This window comes from Takifugu rubripes, chromosome 15 (assembly GCF_901000725.2).
Source record: "Takifugu rubripes chromosome 15, fTakRub1.2, whole genome shotgun sequence".
Taxonomy (NCBI): Eukaryota; Metazoa; Chordata; class Actinopteri; order Tetraodontiformes; family Tetraodontidae; genus Takifugu; species Takifugu rubripes.
The window spans coordinates 4127952-4155429 of NC_042299.1; the positions used below are offsets into that span (position 1 = coordinate 4127952).

Genomic DNA, 27478 nt, shown 5'->3' on the forward strand with positions numbered 1-27478 from the left:
ACCCAGGCAGGCTCCTTATTGCAGGATCCTGCAGGTTAATAAATTGATGGATGCATTTCCACATTCAAAAAAATTGGAGAGCAGAGTGATTCTGCTGTTTTGCCCTTAAGGCCCTCCAAGGTCCCCCAGTTCAGCAAGCACATACAGCTCTATATAGTATGTCCTGTCTCAGACTGCTTTTTAAAGGAGGTGATTTGGTTACCAAACTACCCATATAGGTTGCACCAATGATTGTACAATCACTTTCTCTCTGCAGGGGATATGGATGGGGGGAGAAAAAACTTTTATTCATTCTAGACCTGCAATCGATGTGACTTGTCTGTGAAGTGGATCAATAATGCCTCTCTTTGAAATCATCAGTCATGTCAGTGATGAATTTAAAGAGCGTAATTTGGAACGGCATTCTTAAACATCCTGTATTGATGTCTTTTTGGTGTGGAGAAAGACACCATTCTGCATCATTAACTTCGTATTATTGCCTGATGAAGCCTGCTGCTGCTGCTGCTTCCCCCACCTGCTGGACTGAGAGCACTGTGTTTGATTGGGCTTTCAGACCAAATTTGGCCTTCTTTTCCTTGCTGATTTTGAAAGTCAAGCTTGCAGACCAGAAGTGACTGGAATATTTTAATAATCATGATGTGCAATGACAATCAGAACACTTGCTATTGCGTTTTGGCATTCATCTGGGTTTTTCATGCAGGTTGTGATTTGACACTACATGACCAAGGGTGCATTTTCCAGCATTTTCTTAACTTGCCACAATCCCCAGTGTTGTCCATTTGTCTCTCTCTGCTCATAAAATGGTGTCAATACTGTGGAGAGGGCAGGTGGGTGGGTGTAATAGAGTAATTTATTTTAGTTGTCACAGAAATATAAGTCTTTGATTAGGGAGCCATACACACAGGCTACTTAAACTGAACATTTCATCAAGTCATGAAGCATGTGGTACTATTGACCATGAAAGCTTTTAGGTCAGTTTTATCTTCCCCAGCAACAAGGATTATTGATGAAGAGTAAAAGAATGCACAACAAGTCAATCAAAATATAGAAAGATAAGTAGAAAGCTCTCATAAATGTCAGTTACATTTTTGTAAATTTTTAAGTGAAAAGGGGAAAGCAGTAAAAAAAAAAAAACAGATCTGAGCTGTCAGGTAAATTTGACTGGTTTCAGGACGTAATTGGCCTGTTAAGGTCAAGGCTTGTTTGCAATAATTTTTAGGAAAGACAGGATGATGAAAATCTTAATATTTATAGATACCCATCATATAGATAGGTTCCTCTAAAGTCTTTTCAACAATAAGTAGCCATGGGTTATTTTAAGAAGGAGAAAGCTAAAAAAATAAAATAAAAAAAGGCAGTTGACAGCAATAATGATGACAAAACAACAACCAAAACATTATTATCAGAGATAAACTGCTTAACCTACTGCCCCTGGGTTTGGTAGAAGAGCAAGTAAGAACCCCAGATTTACTGCAACTCTGGGGTTGTGGTATCCTGTTCAACTGGTCCTCAATGGTTTTTATCATCACAAGAACACCTCATCTATGTCTTCTCCACAAAACTCAGCATTAGAAGTTTGTGAAATAATAGATAGATAGATAGATAGATAGATAGATAGATAGATAGATAGATAGATAGATAGATAGATAGATAGATAGATAGATAGATAGATGTTGTAAAAAAAACGTGTAAAAAACTAAACGTGTTTGCAGACGTCCAATTAAATTCGCCATTGACTGTGTCTTTAAAGCGGAGCGTGCAGTCTGGGCCGTCCTCTCCACTGCGCATGCGCCGGAAGTTGCTGCCGCAGACAGCAGCAGCAGCAGTGATTCGGCAACGCAGGGCAACGGGAGAAAATTAGGCTGTTTTAAACCATGGCGACGCAATAAACGATGCCTTTCGCAGAGGAGAACGGAGAGTAAGTAGTTGTATCTTACCAAAGCCTTTTCTTTCCGTTTATGCGTGGTGTTCTCTGAAATTCTGTGTTAAATTTTGGGAAAGCTGGATGAGGCAACAATAGGACTGTTTCAGCCTGCCTGGCTTGGTAAGCTAGCCTGGAGCCTGGGTTCATTGCCTGATAACCTGCAGGTTTACAGCTGCTGTAGAGCTTACCTAAATAACGACTGTTTACTTTTAACGTCTTGATTCCCTTCCTCCACGCAAACGTCCCATTTCGACATTAAAGATTCATTACAGGTCGTTTGCTTAACTCAATGAATCTGTGTTGTTGGACTCGTATACTAGTTGTGTTTATCTCAACAAGATGACACCAGGCAGTGAGGATAAGAAGTTTAATTTGACTTCGGAGTCATTTTTAAGCCTGCGTCAGTGTGTAAGAGCTGTGGAGAGACAGACACCGTAGCCACCTTTTTGGAGAAATGACAAGTTGCTTCTTTCCTAGAAGGATGAAGCTGTGAGCAGAGTTGGAAGCGAGGCCGCCAGAAGCTTTTCCCGAGTTTTTTTCTTCTCCAACACGTTTCATCTGTCACTCAGTCCTTCTTCCACCGCTTCTGTCCCTCACGGTTCTTCCCAAAACCAGTTCGTTATGTCCAAATTTAGCGTCCGCCGCCTTCACGTGCTGTGCAGATGTTGCACGCTGCTGGCGCGACGGCGCGGCTAGAAATAGCACCGCTGGATCTGACGACAGCGACAAGCGTTCCCACCTGCAAAGGCAAGTGTTAAAGGTGATAACAAAAGGTTGACGTCACCGGGCTCATCCTGATCCTGCCGCACAACCTCGGCCGCTGAGGAGGAGGAGTGCAGGAGTTTGAGATGAGCCGAGCAGCTTTGTTTTGCCACAGAGGGAAGGCTGTCCTCTATCTCTGATCACAGTTCGGGTATCTTAAGGCAACACGCTGCTAATTACATCCTGTCGACGTTTGTCAGCCTCCCATGTCTGACATTTGCACGGTGGAATGTTAATGTTTCCCCAGGCTGCCGGTGTTGTCTTTGACTGCTCCCAGGCTGCTTTTATGACCATCCATCTATAATGTGCACGGATATGATTTCACTGGCTGGATTATGGAAGTGATCGTGTTTGCTTTGCAGAGGGTAAAAAGATGTAAGCAGAACTCAACATGCGTTTACACTTTTAACTGTTTATAATTTAAATTGATTGTTGACTGTGTTCGGCGATATAAGGGGGTCACTCCAGCATGACTGATATTGCATAAGTAATTCTTCAATATTATAAAGCTTGTACTTCGCAAAAAGCAGATAATTTAATTTCAAACACTGTTGTCTGGGAAACTCAGGCAGGCCTATTGGCTCTTTGCAATTATCTGTAGAAGGAACCAGTTTTGCATCGGGGTGCTATGTTTCCCAGCACAATGAAGATTAATTAGGTCTCAGAAGCAAATAACTCTAAGGCCTCCCTCCGCCTGTAAATTTCACTCTGCCTGCTCTGACAGCAGTTTGACGGATATATTTCAGAAAGAAATTAAAGCAAAGTTGAAAGTTTCAGCAACTTTGGCAGTGTTTTAAATTTTATCCCATAAGCCATGTTTTAAATTATTATTTGCAAGGGGAGATGCCAAAATTAATCATTTTTCTTCATTTGGGGAAAATAGCATAGCTGTATTTAGCATCCAGATCCCATCCTTCTCTGTAATAGTGCATCTCTTACTTTCACAGAACATGCCAAGAGCTTTAAGAATGTGACAGCGGGAGATGTTTACAGCTATCTGCAACAGCTGTAACTGTTTCACACAAACTCTTAGTTAACTTGGATGTGGCCTTGAATGTGTCTTGGGCATTATAGGTTTAGGTCATGCTGGTCAGAATTGTAGAAAATGACAGCATTGAAAATAAGGTAAAACCTATGTGTGGATCATGTCGCGCCGCAGCTTTTCACTGTGTCTCTCCCAATTTCAGTGACCTGACTGGTTGATCTTTAACCAAAACTGAAGCAAAGTTTTCCCAGCCAACTGCTGCAAAACACATTTGAATGTATTTAAATACTTTTAAATAAACACTTGTGTGGGTTGGCCGCAGTAGCTGTTCAGTTTGCCATCCCTGGTGGAGGCGCAACCTGTTAACCTGCTGTCATACCCATATTTCTGCCCTCTTGAATTAGAAAATCAGTAAATATAATCCAGTTTGGTTTTCCTCGTGGTCTTGAACATCCTTGTAACCAAACAACAGAGCAGATATTGATGAGTGTGCCCCTACACGGAGCCAAAGATGTGCAGTGCTGCTGGTTTGCCATGTGACTGACAGTCTGATTCCTCCACATTCTGCTTGGCTCCAATATTGGTAATAAGAGGGTAACATCAAAGCTCTGCTTTATTTCTTCAAGACTTCAGAGCAGGACTATGAATACCAGATCATAAGGTACAAAGACTGAAATAGAGGATGATTTGAGCAGCTTTTATGCATCGGCTGTTGTTGAGATCCTCAGTGAACTGATTAAAATCCATTGATTAGTGTCAGTCCTGACTGTGAATGGCGCTGCTCTCCGGTATATTTCAGTTGCAGTTGTTTTTCTGACATGTTGGAGTGAACCTCCCTCTCTCACCATGCAATTGTCATCAGTCATTCACCATAAGGTTTTAGAATTGATGCTTAAACTGGAACATTTGGATTCTGCACTCTTTCCCAAGCACAGGGTTTGACCCTTTTAGTTCCCAGCAGGGAACCGTCAACGTCAACTCTCTTGCAGATGTTGTCTGTGAGCTCTGTGCGCCAGCAAGTTATTTTTCTCACCCTAATGTTTTCAGATGTGCGGCATTCGTTCCATTTATGAAATCAGCCTGACTGGTATGCCACAGCAGGACAGGTACCAGTCATCTGCTGCTTGGCTGCACCTTTTATTCCAATAGTCCCTGGGCCAGCTGTCGGCCAGCATTCCCCCACTTAGCCACCCACCACTCGGAGAGGCTTTCTGTGCGGCCACCCAGTGTCACGTCAGCTGTACGAGTCTGGACTCAGACACCGAGCAGATGTTTAGAAGTCTTTGTGTGAGCCATCAACTTGAGGAAGCCCAGTGTGGGTCGAATGCAGGTCAGGCTAAGATATTAGCGGTACAACCATATGATAATCAGTTCGGGACATAAAGAGGTTACTACAGGTCAGGGACTTACCTGCAGGGCTCAGGCTGTGGGACAGTTGATGTTTAGTCTGATTAACATGTTTTATTTTTTAATGCCAATGACTGCAGGCATCAGGCAACATAGATAATATCTTTGTTTGCAACTTTTTTGTTTGTTTGCCTGGATTTAACTGACAGGATCCTTTGCACTGCACTTACTGGATAGTTTTTATTACAAACCCTGAGCCTTGAGTCGGGAGAACTGCAAACTGACTAAAGGCGTTCCCTCTAGGAATTCTTGTTGCAGTCATAACAGTTAATGCAAATTCAGCCAGGATCCTTCGGGATCCTTCATCCTCACAATCCTTTGAAAGTTATCCAGCGTCCGTATTTTTCTCACACAAATTTGACCTGTTATTATAGTTTTCTTTACCAATCACAAGACATTTGTCAAACATCACCAAAGCCATTTCCTCGATTATTTCTATGCAAACAGTCTCTCAGTGTTGAACACTAGTACAATATTTTTACCAAGGTGTTCTTAAAGCATCTAAAAAAAGACATGTAGCTATAATTGGTATTTTTGCCACCACAAATATGCATAAAAGATTGCAACATGCATTGCGATTTTTGCTAAAGCTCTCAAAGAACTACGCTTCTCTGGATGTAACAAACAAACATAAAGCAAGAAATTGGTGAAGACCTGCTGTGAAGGGCTTTCTGCAGATGTTGCGTCTTTGATTTGAGTGTAATCAGCCAAGAATCGAAGCCTCCTGGTGACATTCACAGCAAAATAGCAGTAATATCTGCAGGAGAAACAAGATTCAGGTGAGGATCTGTCTGATCAGGCTTGTCAGGCACCAGAGACAACAGGGTTATTTATCCACCTCAATCTCTTAGAGACAGCAGAATAGTGAAGCAGACACAGACTCTTATCTGTTTATGTTGCAAGATAAGGTCGTCTCAGTCGGATCACTAACGCTCCCCTGACATTCTCTACCCCCAATAACACATCCTCTGTACTGCGAGGTTGTTGGGTGAGTCCCATATGACCCTTAAGTAATCGCTGCCATGCCATTAGCATCTCCATAGTTATTGCTGCAGTTTTCCAACGCTCATGCCAACAGCACATTTCAGGACATCATTAGACACAAGTGAAGAGGCTCAGACTGTGACCTGGTCTGTGGGTTCAGGAAGAATGCCACAGCATAGCGGCAGTAAAGCTGGAGGGGGTGAGAGGGTGGCTGAGCTCACAGTGTCATAGTTGGCGCAGACATTAGATAAGGCTAAGCTACTAGAGGATTATAGTAGGAGGAGATGTGAAATGCAGTTGGCTAATTGAGCTTGACTGTATTTTTAATATTGCCAAGGCCTCATTAGAAACTTCATTGGTGAAGGATTCCAGTTCTGGGGGAATAATCTTTTGGAGACAGGCCTTTAACATATGAATAAAGGTCCAAGCATGTGGATCAGGCCAGTCATCATGGCCTGTATTTGTGTGTTTAAATATCTCCTTTTAGTTTTTCTTTCTCTGGTAGGACTTAGTGTAGCAATTGGCTTTGATCAACCTTTCACAAAAAAGATAAATGGTTTATGTGGGTTAAATGCAATAGATACACCATTTTGTGATGAATGAAATAATTGATTACTTTAAAAAAAACCTGCAGACCTGGTTTCTAAGACGGTCAAATATGAATAATTGTAATATATTAAGAATGTAGGTAATACTGTAAACACATTTGTAGATGTTTTACCATAATGCCATTCCTTGTATTGGGAGCTGCACTGTGGTGAGTCCCTGGCCATAGTTTGTTCACTTGTAGGTCTTCTTCAGGCCTCTGTGTGAGGGTGTGTTTCATTTATGCTTGCAGCACACTGGAGATACAGTAGAGCAGCACTCAGAATGGGACTCTTTATGCCCTTCTAACCCTCTGGTCCCTGTTGCAGCCATTGTTGCCTCAGTGAATGGTATCTCCGTGCCTTGAAAAGTAACCAGATGACATTCATCCCGTTGTTCAAAAGAGCCCCAAGTTGTGTTGTGAAAGGCAACTGAAAAGAGAGGCTAGGACTGTGACCTTCAGAAGCTAATCTTATAGGCATGTCATTCACTGCCCCTATGAAACAAATGACACCTTTCTGCCTGAGTACAAAGTACAAAAGTCAAACAAGGCAACAATTACTTTTAACTCCTTCCACAGTTGAGTTTTTGAATAAACCTCCTGTGTAATAGGTGGAACGGAATCGTTATTGAACAGCTGATGAAGAGTTTATATCACACCTACATTGTCCAAACAGTCTCTCATCTTGTGGTTAATCCTTTTGTACACAGACCTGCACCATTAGCTGCCCCTCCATCTGCACCACACGCTCAAATTCCAGGGCTACTGTGAAAGCTGCGAGGATGATGAACCTCTCTTATAGGGATGGTAAACATGGCTTCAGCTCACACGCTTGCCTTCATTTTTTATGTTTTTGTTGTCTTCACCTGGCTGCTTTTCCTGGAATGTGCAGGCATGCAGCTTATGTTCAGGGGGATGGTGTTGCCTGTAATCACAGTTCATAGTTCAAAAACTGCAGCTGGACGCAGCAAAGAAGCAATCATTGCCCCTTTTTCTACCGAAGTAAGAGATTACAGGTGACAGATCCCCATCTTTTTTTTTTTTTTTTAACGGTTACAGGTTTAAAACAGGCAATTTGACCTTTGTCCACACAGTGGTTGAATATTTACAGCTTTTAAATTCCAACATTGGTGCTATCTACCTAGTTTTTAACCAACTTTGTGACATAGCCTTTAACCTGATTCATGAGTAGAAGTCTTTATCCTTAATGCCCTCAAAGGAATTTGCTATTCAGCACATTAAAATACATTTTAGGTGATGAATCATCTTTGTACTCGACTGAATCGTCTTTAGTTGTGCAGGTCTTTAGTTGTTTTTTGTTTGCCCTCTTGTGAATAGCACTCCTACATTCTGTGTTATTGCTGTGCCACCTGTATGGGGTTAAGATTAGGGTCAAACTTCTTGAAGGAGCCTCTTGTTGAGGGCCCTTTTTTAAGGAGCCACCAATGCCGAGAACTGACAAGGAGAAGAAAAGCTGTCAGATTTTTAAGGCTTCTTTTGTCAGGAATCCTTTAGTGATAAGTGATTGGCATATATTCTTTTTATTTCCCCCTGTTGTCTGTGGCCACGGGGCCTTAGAGCCAATAATAAAACCAACCATTATACATGCTGTGTTGCAAACAAACTCTAAAAAGTCGAGGTTATTTATGAAGGAGGTTTTTAATTAGCAAAGCAAAATGTCAGCATTGATCAGGCTACTGCATGGCTATTTTGAATTATTCTAAAATAATCCCCTGAAGATGTGTAACATTATCAGACAAAGTGGGAGACTGATGGGCTGTTTTTTGGTGGGGCCCACCCTGTAAAAGGCATACTGGTCTAAATATTCCTTAGATGGATCATGTTGCTTTGTTACAGAGAACCATTTCTCTCTGTATGAAACGTGTCATTGCGAGAGTTTGCCCGCCTGAACTATGTGTTTAATTTTCCTAATTAATAGCCACATTCCTCACATAATGTAGGAAGCAGGCATTGTGTAGATTTGCTCTTCTATGGGAAAACGGCTTATGCTCTGGTGATGGGTTTCATTGTTATTGGTAGTAACCCAGATGTCTGACTGTGTACACAGCCCTCTGTGTACATATAAACACAAAGTTCCAGACTCAAAACAAAGAGATGTTTTATCATTACATTGAGTTTTAATGGCATCCCACTGATGGAAAGCTTGCTTGGAAAAGGTCCAGTTAATTTAGTCAACTCTCTGTCAAGCGTCATTGTACTTGCATCCTGTGCTGTTTAGCAGGGCTCGCAGCCCTGACAGATTGCCATCCCAATGGGGCGATTTAGCAAGGCAGCACTGCCAACAGTCCTGACACCATCATTAGGCTTTGATCAGCTGCAGTCGGCAAGGGGAAGAACAGAAAATAAATTTTCTTGATATAATTACTCGCAGACATTTCAGCCAGTGTCATGTGAGATTTAACCTCTTGTCAGGGGCTATAAAAGGAAGCTGGGTTAATCTTCCTGGCAACCTCTTTTTTCATGCTGGGGAAAATTGGTAAAAAGTAGCGTGGTATGCTGAGTAACCATGATCAGCTTTTTTGTCAAAATTACTCAGTAAACGTGACCTTTTAAATATTAGCAACTGCTAGTTTGCATATTTGTGCTTTTGGAAAATTGCAAGTTGTACCAAAAAAATGGCCTTTTGACTTGCACTGTGCTTCCTCCAGGATGATTTTTTTCATGTTGCCCTTTTTCCTTTTGCATATATCCTCTTCTCCATCTCCACCTCTGTGGCGCGATGAGACTTGATTGAACAAATAGATTGTAAGTGGAGTCAGGGGGGTGGGGGGGGGGTTAGCATAATCAGTCAAACATAGTTAAACAATTCTTTGGTCACGAAGGGATTAGCTCTGCCTGCATTCAGCTCATCAGATCCCATTCTTAGACACACCAGTTGGACTCTCAGGGCCAAGGGCCATGGCCTCTCTATCTCCATGGAGAACCACACACGCACCCCGCAGCATGCTTCATTGCCTCTGAATACACCACCACTCTCTTTTCCCTTTGTTACTGAGGACAATTGAAATGATGGATTAGCAAATTAAATGCAGACCTTTCTATTCATGGCCATCCTTCCTTGGCCTCATTCGTAGGATCTATCACAATCTACTGCACATCGGTGACCAGGTTCACTGGATATCGTTTATTTCCCTTTGAAATTAGATTTTTTTTACACCGTTTTCCATTTTCTCAGTATTTTAATGGATGACTTTTTCTCTTTTATTCATGTGCTGTTTACATTGATTGAAGTGTCCCTGGTTCCATCAGTTGTAACCACACCAGAATTTGCTTTAAATCACCCAAAACTGAAATTAATACAAAAGTTATATTTTTCCTAATTTTTACTTTGTTCTAGTCACTTTAACTTGAGGCTTGAGGAATTTCTTACATATTTGGATTCACAAGTCATTTCACTCTTCTGTTTATCAGCACATCTGGTAACTCCCTCCCTGTGACAGTCCCTCCCAAAGTGTGTACAGTGAGGTGTTGCTGCTGGGTGCATTAACGCTGTGCTCAATGGCGCAGACCTTTGAGCAAGCCTCATCAGTCTTGAATTGGTGGATGGCCACATGAGCTACCAGTGAGCAAGTAGGAAGCAAGGAAGTGGGAGAGCTTGAAAAGAAGTTTCTTTCATTTATATCTATCACAACACTCTCTTTGGTACAGGCTTATTTATATTTATTTCTATTTTAAGTAAAGCCTTTACATTTAGGTATACACACACCCATAGAGAGAGTAAGTAATGATAGAGTATAGACAGAATGCAATGCAGAAAAACTGTGCATTTTTGGGGGGGTGGGGGAGCGGGCTTCTAACATACCAACACCAGCAGAAACATAACAAATCAAAACATAACCTGTTAACCTTTGCGCTAATAAACAGTGTTGTGGTAGTTCGATAGTTAGCCTCTGTGTTGCTATCCTGCGTCTGAACATGAAAGCCCAGCAAACACAACAGCGTGTGCGAACTGATGGGCAGACAGTCGGAAGGCTCTGATGCTCTGAGGCCTAGCTGTTCCCATGCAGACACAGAGGTGAGATGTTTGTCATGCCGGGCTCGTGTTTGCCTGGCTCTTCAGACTCACCAGCTGGCTGCTGAAGGCAGCATCTGCCAGGGAAAGAACTGAGGTGCTGTGGTGTACCACAGAGGCTCACTTATACATGGAGGTTAAAGGAGAGACCATCAATATCCCGTCTCCTGCCTGAGGCAAAAGGGACATATCTCATTCTCACCAGGAGAGAAAGACATTTTATTTCTGCTCTGTAGGTGTGAGCTGGACTGGCTTGCCAGATGCCAGAATGAATGTCAGAGCTGCGGAGTAGGTGGCTGACCTTACCGGTCTCCCATAGATGCAGGATCATCTCTCATTGAATGTGTACAGAGCAGCATTTGGAATCGACATTTAGAGGGTTGTTTTTGACTTGTATGGTGGTATTTTTCAGTGTAGCATGATGTTTTCTCCAGTTCTGTTCATTCTTTCTGCTAAGAGTTAAAGTTCACCAATGCTATAGTTTACTGCTATTACTCAGTGAAAGAATGCTCTTCTTTGTTAATAACTGACTCAGTACCCAAAGTTTCTGATCCATTGATGTGTACAATTAGTTTGTCCACTTCTACATATCCTTGAATCTGGCTAAATTACTATAACTGAAATATTTTGTGGACCGTTATAAGTACAGCTCAGCTGGTTAAGAGTCCAGTTAGTGTAAAGGCCCAGTGGATTAATGTCTCTCACCAGGCATATGTAACACTGAAAGCTGTTTTTGTGTTTTAAGCCCTTTTTAGGATGATTTGTGAGACTCGCATAGCTCTGCCGTGCACAGCCGATCTCAGCCCCTCTCCTCTTAAATCAGCCTCTCTCTGCTAGCTAACAGGCCGGGGCTCAGTAATGTGAATCTGTGTGACACATAAGCCCTTCAGATAAGATTTTTCACAGCTACACATGGTGAGCAAGGGGGAAATCTTTATTCCAATGAGAAAAGTCACAGTTTTGTATGAAGGCTGCATGCGTCGTTTAATGTACGAGCATGTGTCAGAGCTGGGAGAACAGCTGCATCGATTTGGTTTTGTCTGTTGAGCACTCACTGAAATGTAAGCTGTGGGAACACCTGGAGTGAGGGGGGAAAATGGGAGATGAGGTGGTTGTGTCAGCTCTGGTTGTCTGCTGTTGGCTGTGCCCCAAACACACACGTACACACACACACATTCACATCTTTGAGGTATGAGGGTAGCCTGGGATCCCAATCAGCAGCACTTAACAAAGCTTTCCTCTTTCTCCCTTTAATCGCAGCTCAATTTGTCACTGGGGTGTCCAATTTCTGATAAGCGGTTTGACTGAGAGCAGCAAAGTGGGTGTGGGGGAAGAAGACAAAATGGATGCACCTGCTAACAAATGAAATCGAACCACTCCATCTTAATTTTTTCCACCAGCTGGAACAATGCCGCCATGCTTCAGTCTTCATAACAAAGAGTTGCTTCCCACTGACTATGGAGACTGTTTGGCTGAATTGCATAGACAAAACCCAATCAGTAGCCTGCTTTTGAACCTCCGAATAGATAACCAGGTCCTATTTCTGTTTCACTTTATTATTGAACGCCAACACCTTTTCTTGTTTTTTAAGCCATCCATGTTCTCGGGGCATATCTTTTGTGTGAGTTGTGTAATGCTTTCAGTCGATCAAAACAAAGCAGACTTTTGTTGTTTTGATTTCTATCAAAGCAACATAACATTCATATAATAACCTCCATTGTATTCTCTTTTTTCCCTGCACATTCCTTAACACATGGAGTATATTTAGAGTGTGGCAGTATGGTCTGTCTGACTGTCTTTAGCCACGCTGGCTGTCCGGGCCAGTCCTGCATCTGTTGGTATTTGAGTTGGCACGATTGTGCAGATATTGCAGATACTGATTTGATGTGATCGGCATTTCCTACATTCTTTTTTTTTTTTTTTTTTTTACCTTCTCTCTACTGTTATCTGCTGACACAGACTAACCAGGATAAATATCTGTTTTTGTTTTGTCTCTGTGGTGCCACTGGCAGCAGCGTGAGTCTCCAGTTTCCTTGTGACGCGATAAAACTCTGAACAAAAATATACATTTTGTCTATAGTTTAAAGCAATCTCAAATATTTTGCATCACCTGACATTGCATATTTTACAGAAATGATTCTGCAGAATCGTTAGATTTCAGCTTGATATTAATGGTGGTTCAATTTTCTCTGGTTTTCAGCATTAAAACTGGATAAAGTCTCCAGTCTCGGGACCTGTTTTTGATATCTGTTTGTTTGTTTTATTTTTCCTGCCCTCTCTGCAGTGTTTTTAGGCTGTCACGTCTGGAGGTAGACCAACTTATTCCTCACTGGGCAGTGCCCAGCTTCTGGCTGTGGGATTGAAATGCATAAATAAATAACTGTGGCTGGTACCCCTCTGTATGGCTCCCTGCTGCTTTGGCAGGCCATTTTCACTGCATTTTCTATCAGGTGTAAACATGCCTGTCAGACAGCACAGCCAGAGGAGCCACCCCAGGCAATTTTGGCATTCATGACACCACACACGAGGTGATGCCACCCCCCACCCCCACCCTTGGCCCGGCTCAACATGAGAGGGTTCACTTGGCGCTGCCTTCAGTGTTTCTAGAACTCTTTAGGAAGCCAAGTGGGTCTTAAGTGGCTGTTAGTGAAACCGACCCCTGGTTGAAAAATGGACCTTGGCCGGCTGTTGCTGCAACTCTGACATGGCTTCCACAAAATCAAAGTTCTTGCAAAGGTTGCCCGGCCTTACCCAGATCACTGCTTGCCTCTGTTTTTCAAAATATGATTATTAAGGGAAATTTGGGGGTTGCATCTCCAATCAGCCTAACATGCCTGTCTTTGGACCCTAGGATGAAATGAGGAGATATTAGGAAAAATCCCACTGACACACTGAAGTGAAGATGGACCCAACATATAACATTGGACATAAGAAATCATATGTTTTTCAAGCTATCAAATTTAAATATGATGACTTTTATTAGTAAATTCATTAGTTAATTTGTTTTGTATCTTCCTGTCATACTGTATGTCATAGCCATCATCACTGTGGACTTTGTCCCAGTTTCCTGGCTGGGAGTCCAGTCTGATAACTAGTTGCCTCATTCTTTCCACAGCTCATTTAAGATGAGTTTCTATTGTGAACTCATTTCCATTTCTGCCATGTATGCCAAGACGGAGACGCTCCAGCTATGGACTCTGCATAAGTCTGAGGGCACGCTGTCTCTCTCCCATCCAAATCCACCATCCCACCTCAAGGGATCTGTCACTTTTCCATCAGTGAGTTACTGAGCATTCAGCTTCTACCTCCTTTCACAGACCCAAACCCCCCCAACTCTAAAGAGGAGCAGATTCAAGTAGATGTCATTCTCTCTCCCACACTGCTGCAGCTGTTTTGGAGTTTGACTGCTTTTATTTGACGCTTGGTAACCCGGGAAGCTGGTATTTCACAGATGGAGTTTGTGTGCAAGTTCGGGTTTATGTCAAAGGTTCCTGCCTTCACCGCTGCTCCGCTTCACAGAGTCCAGTGATAACCCTCCAGCATTCATCCCATCCTGGTGCCGTAGTCATCAGGATCCATTGTATGTGCCAGTGAACCAGGCTGTTGCAGCTCAACACACCCATGGCCCTGTTAGCAGCAGAAATGTTTTATTGGCTCTGTTGTTTGTAAAAGCTGATGTGTCATTTCTGCTAATGTGCTTAAGAGCCAAAGCCTTTTCTCTCTTTTCTTTTCACAACATTCAGGCTTGGTATTGAAGGGTAAAAGCTATTCTCCACTTCCTGTTCCTTTCCTTTCTTTACCTTCTATTCAGAGGCTCGACTTGCAAAGAAAAGTAATTTCACTCTCTGTCCCTGAGAGAATATACACAGAGAAGTTGCATTGAATTTTTATGGCAACATTCTTTTTCTTGGCTGTATTACAGACCTATAACCTGAGGGTAAACATGCAATTAAAATAACAGCAGCCTGCTTTCTGCACTACTCCTCCTGTCCTTGAGCCGTTAGCACAAGCAAAGTGTAACATGGTGACTTGGTACCCCAAATTGCATTTGCCTCTAATTGGAAAAGAAATTCTTTCAATATGCTGCATCCATGCATGTCTTCATTTCTTTGACTCTCTTTTCCAGGGAATTTTCATTTAAGAGACATTTAGCACTATATTTACATCTTGATATTTCAGTATCAGTTCTTGTTGTTGCCTGCTCTTGTTTTTTTTCCACCATATCAAAGTTGGGTAAGGTATTGAATGTCAAAGATGGCCAGAAAATGCTTCTTTCCATTAGTCCTTTTAAGTTTAGAGGACTTTCTTTTCTTCTTTTTCCAAGAGCAAAAAAAATAAATATAGGCCAGCTTTTAATCAACATCATCAACATCATTCCGGCCTGTGTCGGCTCATATTTACATATGTATAATGAAGGATAATTCTTGACTTTTACTAACTAGTGAACGAGTGTGATCTTGCACAGACATACTGCTGCCCCCAAACACCCAGAGAATCATGGTGTCTGTCTGCATGGAGCCAATAGTGTGAGATGCCTGGCAACACTCCACCAAACTGATCCATGCTTTTGAGGCCTGCCCAGCTGGCTTGAATTGGCCTCCACCAACATACCACTGTTTCCAGTGCAGGACAGGAGGAGCTCTGTGTCTTCATCCCACTGGACAGTTGATTCCTAGTGCGTTCAGGAACAGATAAAGGGCAGGTTTTTCTGGGCCCCAGCAGCAGAGGCTTTTACTAACCTCTTTGTTGTGGAAAAATGTCCCTGAATTGATTTTTTGTATCTTCACATTCTTGAGGCACTAAATGTTTCTGGTTCCAAGGAATATAGGATGAATTGTGACAGAAAATAATTCACGTGTCTCTACAGCTTTAAATGTATTCATTATTTTTGAAATTATTTATTAAGTTTGATAAAACAAAATGATCAAATATTCCAGGCAACTAGGACATGCTTAGGTAGGAATAGTCGATTAAATGTGGTGTGGGGGGTGTTGTCATTTCAGGGACTCGCTGCTTTCTTTAAATGGGACAGACTAGTTTTCCAGTGTACTCGGCAGAATCCTGCAGCTGTTTGCTGTGTGCCGAGGGTTGCCTGAGAAGTGGCAACCTTCAGTTTCAGTCAGTGGACTGCGGAGTCAACAGTCTGTCAGGTGTAGCCATCCTCCCGTGCCATACAAATACTCAGTGTGGTTAAAGTCTGTATGGGGCGGGCGTCTTTGTAGCGAGTGCCAGTATTTTGCACATTTGAAGCAGCTCTGGCAGTGGTGGTGATACAAGACTGAGTAGATGTCAGGGTTCTGGCTGCCGGGTTTCATCTCCTCCAGCTCTGTGCTTGCAAAGCACAGTGTCAGCTGGGTCATTTCCATAGAGTGACCTTTGCTGTAGCACTCCCCACTGCACAGCTTTCTGACATTCAGGGCCGCTGTGGGGGAGGCATGCCGGGTGGTGGGTTGATCGCCTGTTTGCTGTTTTATTTTTCTGCCTGGAGTATGTCGATGTGTGTGGTTTTAGTTTTTTGGAAACAAATGAACTGATGGTTGCTTTCATGCCACTGATTCCCTTTTGAAAGCCCCCAGCAAAAAGACATGCTTGTGTTAGATATTTAGTTTTCTTCCTACCCAAACCCGCCTGTTGTCAAAGAGATTTCTCTTATCTTTGTGTGATGTCTTGGCATTTTGATAAATAAGAAAGCTCTGGTAATGCTGCCTACTGACACCAAGGTGCTATGTAAATAAAATCTTCTCAAGGCCAAGGGAAAAGAATAACACATCAGGCCAATTAAAGTTAATGCATTGTGACACTCTGAATGGAGGGCAGGGATGCTGATCCATATGCTGATCCAGACTGTAAATCAGTAAGTGGAAGGGAGAAGGAGACCGAGCTGTAGAGAGGGTGACGCGGCCCCGACATCTTCTTCCTCGCGTCTGTCTCAAGACAGCAGCCACCTTCCCCTCCCTCTGCCTCCCTGAGGTGCAGTGCTCTCAGGTACCTGTGTTGAACTTGGCTGCATTATTAAGGCTTGTTTTTTCTTCTCTCACTGGCAGGATTTAAATGAGCTGTCATCCTGACCTTTTTGAGCTCCTGCTTTTTTTTTTTTTTTTTTTTTTTTTTTTAAGTGAGTTTGTCCTCCCCACCCTCATCACCACCCCAAATCTGCCATCACTCTTTCTGTCTTTCCACCATTCTCTTCCACTTTGTCATTCTTTCCCCCACTTGTCTCTTCTCCCTGCAGGGGGGATGAGCCACTTTTAAGGCATCACACTGCAGCACACAGACATGCCAAGGTTGTTTAATGGGTAATTGCCTCTCTTATAGATGCCACTCGCTATCCTCCTCTAATGACATGCAGCTAAAAGGGATGACTCTGTAGACTTAATTTGCTCTCTGACTATTCTTCAGTGCTGATTAAGCAAGCATCTCTGGTGTTTTGAATACAGCCGTGTGCCAAGTAGAGCATGGCTAAAGTCCCGTCTCACTCGCTCTCTGCGTAACATTCGGTTCTTGCATGATGCTGGCAGGTGTTTATTGGAGCTTCAGCTTCGTTTATTAATTCATTTTTCATCACCGCCATCGTTTAATGTCCCCAAAATAAATGCTGCTTTGAGGTCTGGAGTGCTGCCACGTTGATGGAAGACTCACTCACCAGCTCCAGGCCTCTCAAGCATGTTCCTTTTCCAGTGTACAGAAGTCATTTATTTCCCTGGCCAAGGTCTGGTAGAAGCAGAGAGGCAAAGTGTAGGTAGTAGCTTCCAAGTAGCAGGCTACCATTCAGGGCAAGATGGAGGAGGTACCGAGTCGATTTAAAGCTGCCAGGCCCTCGGGCACAGTCTGTCGTTTCACTTCAGCCGTTTGATGTTTAATTGAAGTTGTTATTGGCATCAAATGTCACCTTACCTGATGCTCCAGGTGTGAATCACTTTGTAATTGAAAGCTAACTATGTCTCCCCCAACCCATATGCCTCTAGGGATATTCTACAGAGTTCTATTAGACAGGACCCAGCCTTTGTGTCACCAAGCACCATGTGCTTCCCCTCAGTGATGTCTGACTGCTGACCTCTCTATCTCTCTTCCTCTCCTTGTCTCCCTGCAGTGTGAGGAGAAGTGTGTGTCCCATGTTGCATTAGTGTTGCTGTGAAATGCTGGCCTGTCTGCCAGGGCCAGGTGACCTCCCCCTCCAGCTTCTCCCCCACACGCAGATGAACACTGGACTTCAGAAATGTAAGCAACACACACACACATTGCACTACAGTCTCCAGCCCACACAATAAGCCAGGCTGTTGAATTTCCCTGCCCAGCCCTCATCGGTTGCCCATGCCTACCCAGGCCTGGTTCTATCAAAACAAGAAAAAGAGAATATTTCTGTACTTCAACAGAGTCCGATTACATTTCCTCCTCAATACCGTGGTCACAACATCTTTTCTTGAAAGGTAAATAACAAGAAAACAGAACAAGCATAACTTTTATTGTCTCTAAAAGAAGAACATGGTGCAATGACTTTGGTTTGCAAAGTTGCATGTGAATAACGCACAAAACCTGCAAGACTGCAACATTGTTTTTGTGTTTTTGATGTGTTTTTTTTATGGATGAGTTTAAAATGGAGGTGTTCTGCGGAGGTTGTTTCTCGACACAGAACGCAAGAGTGTGCCCTTTTTCTATGTATATTTGTAACTGTTGCCATTTGGATTCTACCACCTCCCCCATTGTCTTTTCCACAGCAAAACTGGTCCATATTCGGTGAGTTAAAGACACGGTTCAAACATAAATCTGCTGAAGATAATTTACAGAACAATTTGTTTTCAGAAAAATTATTTTGGGGGGCTAATTTGCCTCCTTCTTCAGGGTGGAGTCAGTTGTACATCATATCCACCTTTTAAAAAAAACAACAGTTTATTTTGTCTCATAAATGGAGAGGAATCTTTCTAAAAAAAGACAAACACTGAAGTTCAGTTATTAAAATTGTCTAGAATATATAGAGAGGGACCAGGTCACTTCACACTGCTGGTGCCAGGGAAACCAGCAACTTGTTATATTTCTTTGTTCAGATTGGACAAAATGTGAGTTCAGTGCTTTTTTTCTTTTTGTTCAGTGCACATTTAAACATTCAAGTGAGCGGGTCAATTTATTGCATATTAAATAGCACAAATTTTTGACTCTATTTAAAAAATAAATTCTATTTGTTAGGTGATTATGGCCCATCCATCTGGGGGAAAAGGCAAGATCTTTTTTCTCTGCCAGTTTCTGCGGGTAGACTCGGCCCCAGCTTGACCCATTTCTTTTTCTTTCTTTCATTCCCAAAATGATCTAGCTCATCAAGAGTGTAATTTCAGAATCACAGTAATCAGCCCAGCCCCAGGAGATCGGCAAGCAAGCACGAGTGAGTGCTAAGTGCCAACGTCTGTTGCCTCACTCAGGCGAGCTTGTGACATGGTGGAACCATCAACTACACTGTCTCCCTGCTCCTTCGTTATGGGACATACTAAAGCACAAGACACAAGTGTTCTTAATTTGTTTTTTCCGCTCAGCCCTCTGAATCATACTAGTAATGGAGCTTCTTGTGGCACAGATGTCTGTGTGTGTCCCCCCATTCTCTTGAAATTCTTTTCACCTGCTCTTCAAAATATCTGAGACGTCATAATATCAAAACTTTGCAAAGTGTTTTCAGCCATTTGCTTACCAGAGTATCACAGAAAAAATTAAGTGTGGGGTTAAAAAGCTGGAGTTTGTGCTGTTTATGCAGTTGTGTTGCTCCCTCACACAGGCAGAACCCGGGCTGAACCTTCAAGAAATAATCTGCTGCCTCTCTCCCGTAGACAGCCAGCAAGAAAGATTTGACAGCTTAACACCAAGAGAGGTGCTTCAGTGCTTTTAGGTGGAGTTCATAGAGTCCTTTTACCCCTGGAATCTTTCTTTAATACCCTAAAACGTTCCCAAAGGGGGGAAAAGGCTAGATTGGGAGTTAACATAATTAGCTCAAATTTCTTCCCATTACTTTGTGCTCCATCCTTGCACTGCTCTAATGTCAGGTTTTGTGTTACAAAATCTTCGACACCTTCCCCTCCATCGGAGAACTCTACATCAGCACACCCATCATGCTCTGCAACCTCTCATCTCGGGGAATCTGTGCGTCTGAGATTCATTTAAAGCTACAAGCCTGCAGGTCACTGACAGATGCAGGTCTGGAGCAGTTGTTCCCTTTATCACACGGGAGCAGCTGCAGACCAGTAATGGCTATATAATGTAAATGCCTTTAGAGTAGTGGATCAGGTATAAAAAGAGACACTGGGTCATGATTAAAATTGCTGGGACTCTGAGCAAAGAGATTTAAGTGTCAAGGAAGAGGCCCTTCGTTTCTGGGTGCTTTCAGGCAGAACAAACAGTGAGTACAGCTGGGTGACTTGGCTGATTTTCACATCTGAGTTCCTGCTGAGATCAAAAGCAGCCATCCCCTCTTCCTTCCTCTCCCTATAATATGTTTGGTTTTTCAAAGCTCTATCAGCATGAGATGCTCTGCTCAAATAACTGTAAAAATGTAAGGAGGTGGCATCACAGGGAAAGCCAAATTCACATGTCTAATTTGATACTGAAACTTCAGACCCAATTTCCTGCCCTTGTGTGAAAATTGCAATTTGCCACAGCAAGAGCCCAAACCTCCTGCTGCTTTAGCCTTGTTCAATAAAAACAGAGGTTTCAATAAAAGAAACTCAAATTAGTGCCTGCTGACTGTGCACTTGTGTTCCAACTAGCTTGCTAGCAGCAGGGTAATTAACGCATGGCCAGAACTGGCCTGTTTCCCCCATTGCCTCCCAGTGAAACATGCTTCACTGGAGATCTGAGAGATGATATTCTTGCATCCGCCTACAAGCTTCTCTCATATCCTCATTAACCCTCCATTGATGCTTTGAGCTCTTCAACTAATTCAGGTTCAGGTTGAAATGCTAATAAGCTGTCAACAGCTGCGGTCCATCATAACAGATGTGAGATGTGGAATTTAGGGCACATTAGAGCAAAATACTCAAACCAGTAAGGTTTCCACAACATAATTTGCCCTGTTTCTGTTGGGCTCTTTATCCTCATTGGTTCCTCTTTTACCCTAAAATCCTGCTCTGTGCTTTCTTAACAATCTATAATCCTTTTTCCAATTTAATGTATTGGTCAGTTTTCCAATTTACGTTGCTGTCTTTGTAACTCGCTGTAAGTATCACAACCAAGTTAAAACTCATTAAACAAGTTTCACAAGCAAGGAAATAAAAGGGGAATAGAATAGAAAGCCTTTTTATCATTATATATGGAGCAAGACCAAAATATAAGTAGCTGTCCTGTTAAGCTACATTGGAGGAAAAAATGATGAGACAAGTACGTAATGCAACCAGAATGTTTGTAAATACAGGAGCAATTATGGAAAAAAATAAATCTATATAAAGATATGGTATATAATATGGTGATAGAAATATCACTGTACAGTATATTGATTTATTGGGCGACTATGAGAGTTAACTGCTTGCATTTTTTGTGGCTGTGTTTTTATCTTTTTTTAAATTACCCTGTTTAAATTTTTACTATTTAGAAAAAGGAATATTTTGTATAATAATATAATTTTACAAGACTACACTCAGTTGGGATATTGAAACAGGTTTTTGTGATATTGAATCTCATAATCCCTTAAATAATTCAAGATATTAAATAATCTTCAACAAACTTCTCAGACTTCACACTCAAGCTTTTGTAGCACTGCCATAGTCACTCGTATTGACATAGTTTTACCTTTTTAACTCCGCGGGCACACATAAAAACCCTTTTAACATTATAGCATTGCACTGTAAATAAAACTAAAAGAAATATAGATTGCTGTGATTAATCTGTTATTCTAGAGTGAGCAATGGAACATTTCATCATGGAATTAGGATAATCTTATATTAACTTGGATTAAGATTCCAGCACCTAAAAGTCAGTCAACTTTTGTAGTGCTGCCTCACAGGGACTCCATGTCACCTACCAAATATCCCATCTAGTTTCAATGACTGGAGATTGTACATTTATATATTTAGATGCTTCCTGCCAGGGCTGATGTTACCCAGAGTTCAGATGAGTGCCACAACAGTCAGCAGTTTTAGCATATTGGTTACTAGACCAATCTTATTGTGCCTGTTTTGTTGTTTTGAGGACACAGAAGAGCAAGTCACTTGTTATTTTTGCATGTCCAGTTTTGGTGTTGTCACCTGTTGAATTTAATATGTTAAACTGACCTCAGTACTGCTGGCCATGTTACTCATGTCTTCCTGAAACCACCCATATGATTAAAGACAAACTTCTCTTGTGTTCTCTGATCTCTATAATACTATATGAAGCATAATTTCCAGATGGGTGTTTAATCAAGCCGGTTGTCAGCATGTCTGTGAGCCAATGTCCAAGTGTTTATCTGTTTGCTCATGCTGGCATTTATTCAGCAGCAGACATTAGGCCTTGGAGATGGTGGGTGTCATGCTCCTGCTCTTTGGCCCAGACCCCTGCATTAATGAGGCTGCCATCAGCAGGCTGAACGCACAGCGGTCCCCCTGTGTAATGCCCCATAATGGTCCCAAACATTACCACCCATTGTTTCCTATTCATAAATAAAAGGAGGATTAATTAGCCAGTTGACACAATTGTTGATGCCCCCACTCACAGATTATTTTCGTGCCTTGTCCTTCAAGCGCCGTCTCCTGCTGATGCTTGAAGCCACATACCTCGGCTGGGTGTTTCGACATTTCTGATGCCAGATGTCTGTGTAGATTCTCAATCATCCAGGTCATTGTATCCAAGGTAGTTTTCTATGTCAACTGGACTGGGTTTCTTCTCTTGAAGACGTTTCGCCTTCTATCCAGAAGGCTTCTTCAGTTCTTCAGTTCTTCATTTCTGATGCCAGCACTCACTTTTACCTGAACTGGAAAATACCCTCTTAAAACTAATGAGTAAATTAAAATTGACTCAGTCCATCAGACACAGATCAGTGGTTCTTCCATCAGGTCAACTCTGATCTTGACCGTCAGTCTGAGAGCTGCAGCTTAAGTGGGTCAGACTGGTGGGACAGAGGAGAGCACATCACTCCCAAAAACGATTATGTTTGACATTTATTGTGTTAGTGAATAAAAGTGGATGTGAGCTTGCTGTGTTTCATGTACAATTGCATTCTCCAGGCAGAAAAGAGGCCCATTATGTACAAGATGTGAAGATATTAGCTGACACCTGCATGATCCTTTTGCACCTCTTGCAGCACATGATAAATGAAAATGCAGCCTCACACATACCCACCTACAGCACTTGTAAAAATATTCACATCCCTGGATGATGTTCACTTTTATAAATGGAATGAATATCAATATAATAATGACTTAAAATGGTGCAGATTTCTTTCTGTAAGCTATCTGGCTTTAATTTACTGGGAATTCTCAAATGGTTCTTATAAGTCTAATAGCTAAAAACCTACAGTTACATGAGGTCATATTTTGTGGTACAGAGAGGGTAAGATTGTTTGTGTGTCACTGTCCAGACAGTTGCTGACCTAACTATTTCATCCATGCACACCAACCTAAAGCCCAGAGAGAAAACTGTGGAAAGTGTACTTTAAAACAAGCAAATGTTCTGAAGTCAACTTAAAAATCAACATGATGGAGGCCCTGTGAGCAGAGCATGACTGTTCATGCCTGACTAGTGCTAAAAAAAGAGCTTAGACTAACAAATAGCCAAGCATGTGTTTTACCTTGTCTGCGTTCATTCTGCTTTCTTCATAGAAGTCTCCTTTTCACAGTTTTTTCCCTGCAAATTCTTATCAAATTACAGACATTGACATTTTGTAAAGGTAAGAAAGGGACTTTTTATAGATGCTGTAATCATGTTCACATTGTCTCTCATCATTGTTTAAATTTAACTGTGACACATGGTAGGTGTAACAATTGTCTGTGATCAGAGTCCTGGGAGGTGTAGAGACACCACTGCTGGGTCTGATTATCTGCTGTCACGGAACTCTGCATCTATCTCCTTCGGAACTTCCACCCTAAATCGGTTGTGGTGATTACTGCCTCGCTTTTTCTTTCAGTTTGTAATTTAGTAGCTGGCAGACACCCCCTTCCCCTCCCCTGAGGAGAATTCCTATTGTGTGCCTTCATATTACATCAAATAAAGCCTCTAAAAACTCCTGACCTCAAAGTCACAGGTGCCACTACAGAATTGGATTTTGTACTGGGAATGTGCTGGTCATAATAATTCCATTGAGAATAAGATTGGAAATCTTTTTGTCATCATGAGAGGAGAACTGTGGGTGTTTGTAGTAGCAGCTCAGCGAGCATTTGAATATCAGAGCACTGCTCAGATGACAACTGATGCGCTCTTATTGTCTTTGTCTGACTAATTCTGTTTTTCTGACTTTCTGCCCTTCTTGCCTCTGACCTCTCCTGTCCACAGGGGACACCACACAAAGGATGAGATCTACTCCATTTCCGACCCCTGCAGAATTGGATGCATATGCTAAGAAAGTTGCCAACAACCCCCTTACCATCAAGATCTTCCCCAACAGCGTCAAGGTCCCACAGCGAAACCACGTGCGGCGCACAGTAAACGGGCTGGACACATCAGGCCAGCGCTATAGCCCTTACCCTTCCTCTCAGGCAGGTGCCAAGCCGGGCCTCCTCGCCATTGTCAGGGCACCCACAGTTAAAGGTGTCATAAAAGATTTTGACGGCAGTCGGACTCGGTTGAACCCGGAAGTGATCATGAATCCACCCACTGGACCGTATCAAACGGCTTCAACCAGCACTTTAAACCACCGCCATCCTCTCCCGGGCCTTCCCCGGCTCCAGCAGAGCGTGCACCTGCAGGACCCAACTCCAACTCTGCAGATGCCTGTCCCTCAGCAGCAAGACCACACCCAAAGCCTCAGACACCATCTTCCTGTGGCCCAGATTTCTCAGGGCCCACCAAGACTCCAGGCTCAGCATCCAAATTTTAGCCACATGCAGGGACCCCCTACTGCCATGCTTCAACAGCAGCACCTTAAGCAGCAGCCCCCACCAGGTCTGCAGGGGAGCAGGAAGCTGCCAGATGGCGATGCTCCACCAAATGTTACCGTCTCTACCTCAACCATTCCGATCTCCATGGCTGCTGGGCTCCACCAGGGTCGCCAGACTGATCTGGGTACCCTGGTCCATCAGATCAACCAATTCTGCCAAGCTCGGGCACGGGGGTCAGGAGCCACCTCCATGTGTGAGGGCCAGATCGCCAACCCCAGCCCCATCAGCCGCAACCTGCTCATCAGCGCCTGTTCCAGAGTGTCCATGCCTAGTCAACCCATCACCCCTGGCTTCCCACCGACCAATTGCATCATTGGCCCTCATGAGGGACTGGGATGTCAACCATCATCGAGTGTGGCTGTTATGAACCACTTGCCTTCGGTCCACACTGATGTTAAACAGCAACACCACCACCTTCAACAGCTCCAACATAACACACCACATCAGAAAATGCGATCTTGGAATCAGCACCAATTAGTTCAAGTGGACAACATGCAGAATGGTGGGACCCTCCTCTGCAGGCAGCCCTCCAGAGACCTAACTTTTCATTTCAAAGGCATGGGCTATCCAGTGGAGGTGTGTGCAGGTCAGCCTTACACACTAAAACCTCCCATAGAGAGACCCACCCCCTCCCCGCCAGTCAACAGCAGCTGTATGCCAGGCCCTATGGCCCACTACACCAATGGACCCTACTTCCAGTCCCACGTTTGGAGTAGCAGCATCCTACCAACCCCCAATAGTGACAGCTCTGGGTCTCAGGACATGGCCATGCCATTCCATGGTGCAGGCCCAGGGGGGTGCGCTACACTAGACTGTGGGCCCCCAGGGGGTCCCCATTACAGGCCAGGAATAAGTTCCTCCACCTCCTCCTCTGCCCAGACTAATTTGATGCAAACAACAGATTACTTGGGTGGGGACTTCCAGACGCCCTATTTCCGTGATCAGAATCTAGGGTTGATGAGCAAGATGCAAAGGCCTCCTCTGGGCAGGGTAGGTCAAGAGGTCGGGGATGGCCGAAACCGCTCTCATCCAGCATCCAGGGTACAGATAAGCTATGGCCTTGTCTACACAGCAGTTGTCAACCCGTGTTTAGTCTTAAAAAAGGAAATACACAACTACAACTAAAATGATAACTTATATGACCGCTAAAGAAGGTAAATTAATATATTTAATGAAGAACAATAGTTCTTTTGTTCTTTTCTATATCTTGCAAGTGATCAATTGCTGTTTTGGTTTTTTTTTTAGCAACGAGGGCTTTTTACCTGGCACTTTGGGGAACATTTCTGTGTGTTGTGTTTCATTCCCAGCTTCTTCCTTTTTTTTTTATGGCTGGATGTCTTGTGCACGTTCTGTAAGAGCAAAGAAAATCAAAAGTAATCTCTAGTTCTGATAAGGACCCTTTTCTGTTTTAGGATTTACAAAATCAGGTCTTTATGATACAGCTAAAAACATTTATGCCCATGTTTGATTCTACCTAAATGTAATGATCATACTGTAAATCTGTCAAAGATTGATTCTGTCAGGAAGTTTGTAATCAGGTTGTTTAGATCCAGCAGAAAACAAAGTCCTACTGCTGCTGCCGCTGCAATGATTCAGGTGTTTAAAAGAGAACATTCTGTCAACGCCAGGAAGATTTGGCCTCAACCTCAAAAAAGACTCATGTTTTAAAATGGCCAAAGTCAGGTTAACAGGTTTAGACACGCTGTTATGTGATGTGCCATTAATCAGTTTGTTTTTATTTTGGAACCATTATACTTGAATGTTGAGTTTTTTGTTTTGCAGGCATTGGTGTGGCAAAAATAATGGTGTGACTGTTTGACCTTGACAGCAGGAACCTGCCTGTTTTTTGCGTAGTTGCTACTGATTCTGACGTGAAGACCAAATTGATCACTTGCAAGATCACTTTGATTTAAACAGAAAGGACTTTTAAGTTTTAGAGTGAAACAGCAAACGCATTGTTTATTTTCTTGTACACTGGCTTACCTACTAGACTACTGTAACTTTAAAATGACTGTGTGTGTGTATGTGTGTGTGTGTGTGTGTGTGTGTGTGTGTGTGTGTGTGTGTGGCTGATGAGTAGAAGCCGTGAGTGTGTAGAAACACAGTGAAGACTATGTTTCGTTCACCTGACCCTAACAGCCCTCAGAAAGCCTTAAGTGGTCCTTGGACTTCCCTTGAAAACAAGCATGGTTTTAATCAAAACCCCAAATAATAATAAGAAATCCTATGTAATCCAGAAACAGCAAAAATTTGGTTTCTCTTTTGTTTTTTTACTTTAATGATGCTTTTATGGGATAGACAGAGCAATTCCTTAGAGATTCTTTACTCCTTTTCTTTATTACACAAAGCAGAAAAGGAGTAATATTTTGTAATTATATTTTAGCAACGTGTAGTTACTGAGATATAACTTTTTCCTGGTCTCAAAGCTTCAGTTTTGCTGTTGTGACTATTTATACAGTAATACTTGATTTGCTTGTTATTTAAATTATATTTTCTTCTTCATTTCTTGTATTATTGCTGTGAATTGGAAGAAGGTCCAACAGCCTTTTTTGTCCTTCTGTACAACATGTCTGAGGCAGGAGAGTGAGAGTTGTGCTACTCTTTTTGTAATATTGTAATAATAAAATAAAATTCTAATTTAAGCTTTAAAAAAGATTGTACTTTGTGGATTATTTACAACATTAGATGGTGTAACTCATCCAATCATAGTTGTCTTTTCTAATTTTAGATTTCAATTTATTGTTTCATTTCTAGA

At 42.5% G+C, this 27478-nt stretch overlaps 1 protein-coding gene and 1 long non-coding RNA gene across 6 annotated transcripts; one reads left to right on the plus strand and one right to left on the minus strand.

Annotated features, from left to right (window-relative positions):
* Positions 1-1912: 1912 nt before the first annotated feature.
* On the minus strand, positions 1913-7452 carry LOC115252567 (uncharacterized). Its single transcript, XR_003890910.1, has 3 exons — positions 7312-7452; positions 5733-5835; positions 1913-2663 (listed from the first exon to the last, which is right to left on the minus strand). It is a non-coding gene; the product is annotated as an uncharacterized lncRNA (long non-coding RNA).
* On the plus strand, positions 2698-27376 carry fam222ba (family with sequence similarity 222 member Ba). 5 transcript variants are annotated; one of them, XM_029847868.1, is made up of 5 exons: positions 17772-17899; positions 18055-18108; positions 18397-18415; positions 18863-23725; positions 24119-27376. In XM_029847868.1, the coding sequence occupies exon 5, from the start codon at positions 24136-24138 to the stop codon at positions 25846-25848; it is 1713 nt and encodes a 570-aa protein (XP_029703728.1). In that variant the 5' UTR covers positions 17772-17899; positions 18055-18108; positions 18397-18415; positions 18863-23725; positions 24119-24135; the 3' UTR covers positions 25849-27376. The 5 variants fall into 5 exon arrangements, with proteins under 5 accessions (XP_029703726.1, XP_029703728.1, XP_029703729.1 ...); XM_029847866.1 differs by lacking the exons at positions 18055-18108; positions 18397-18415; positions 18863-23725 and adding an exon at positions 2698-3061; XM_029847869.1 differs by lacking the exons at positions 18397-18415; positions 18863-23725.
* Positions 27377-27478: the final 102 nt, after the last annotated feature.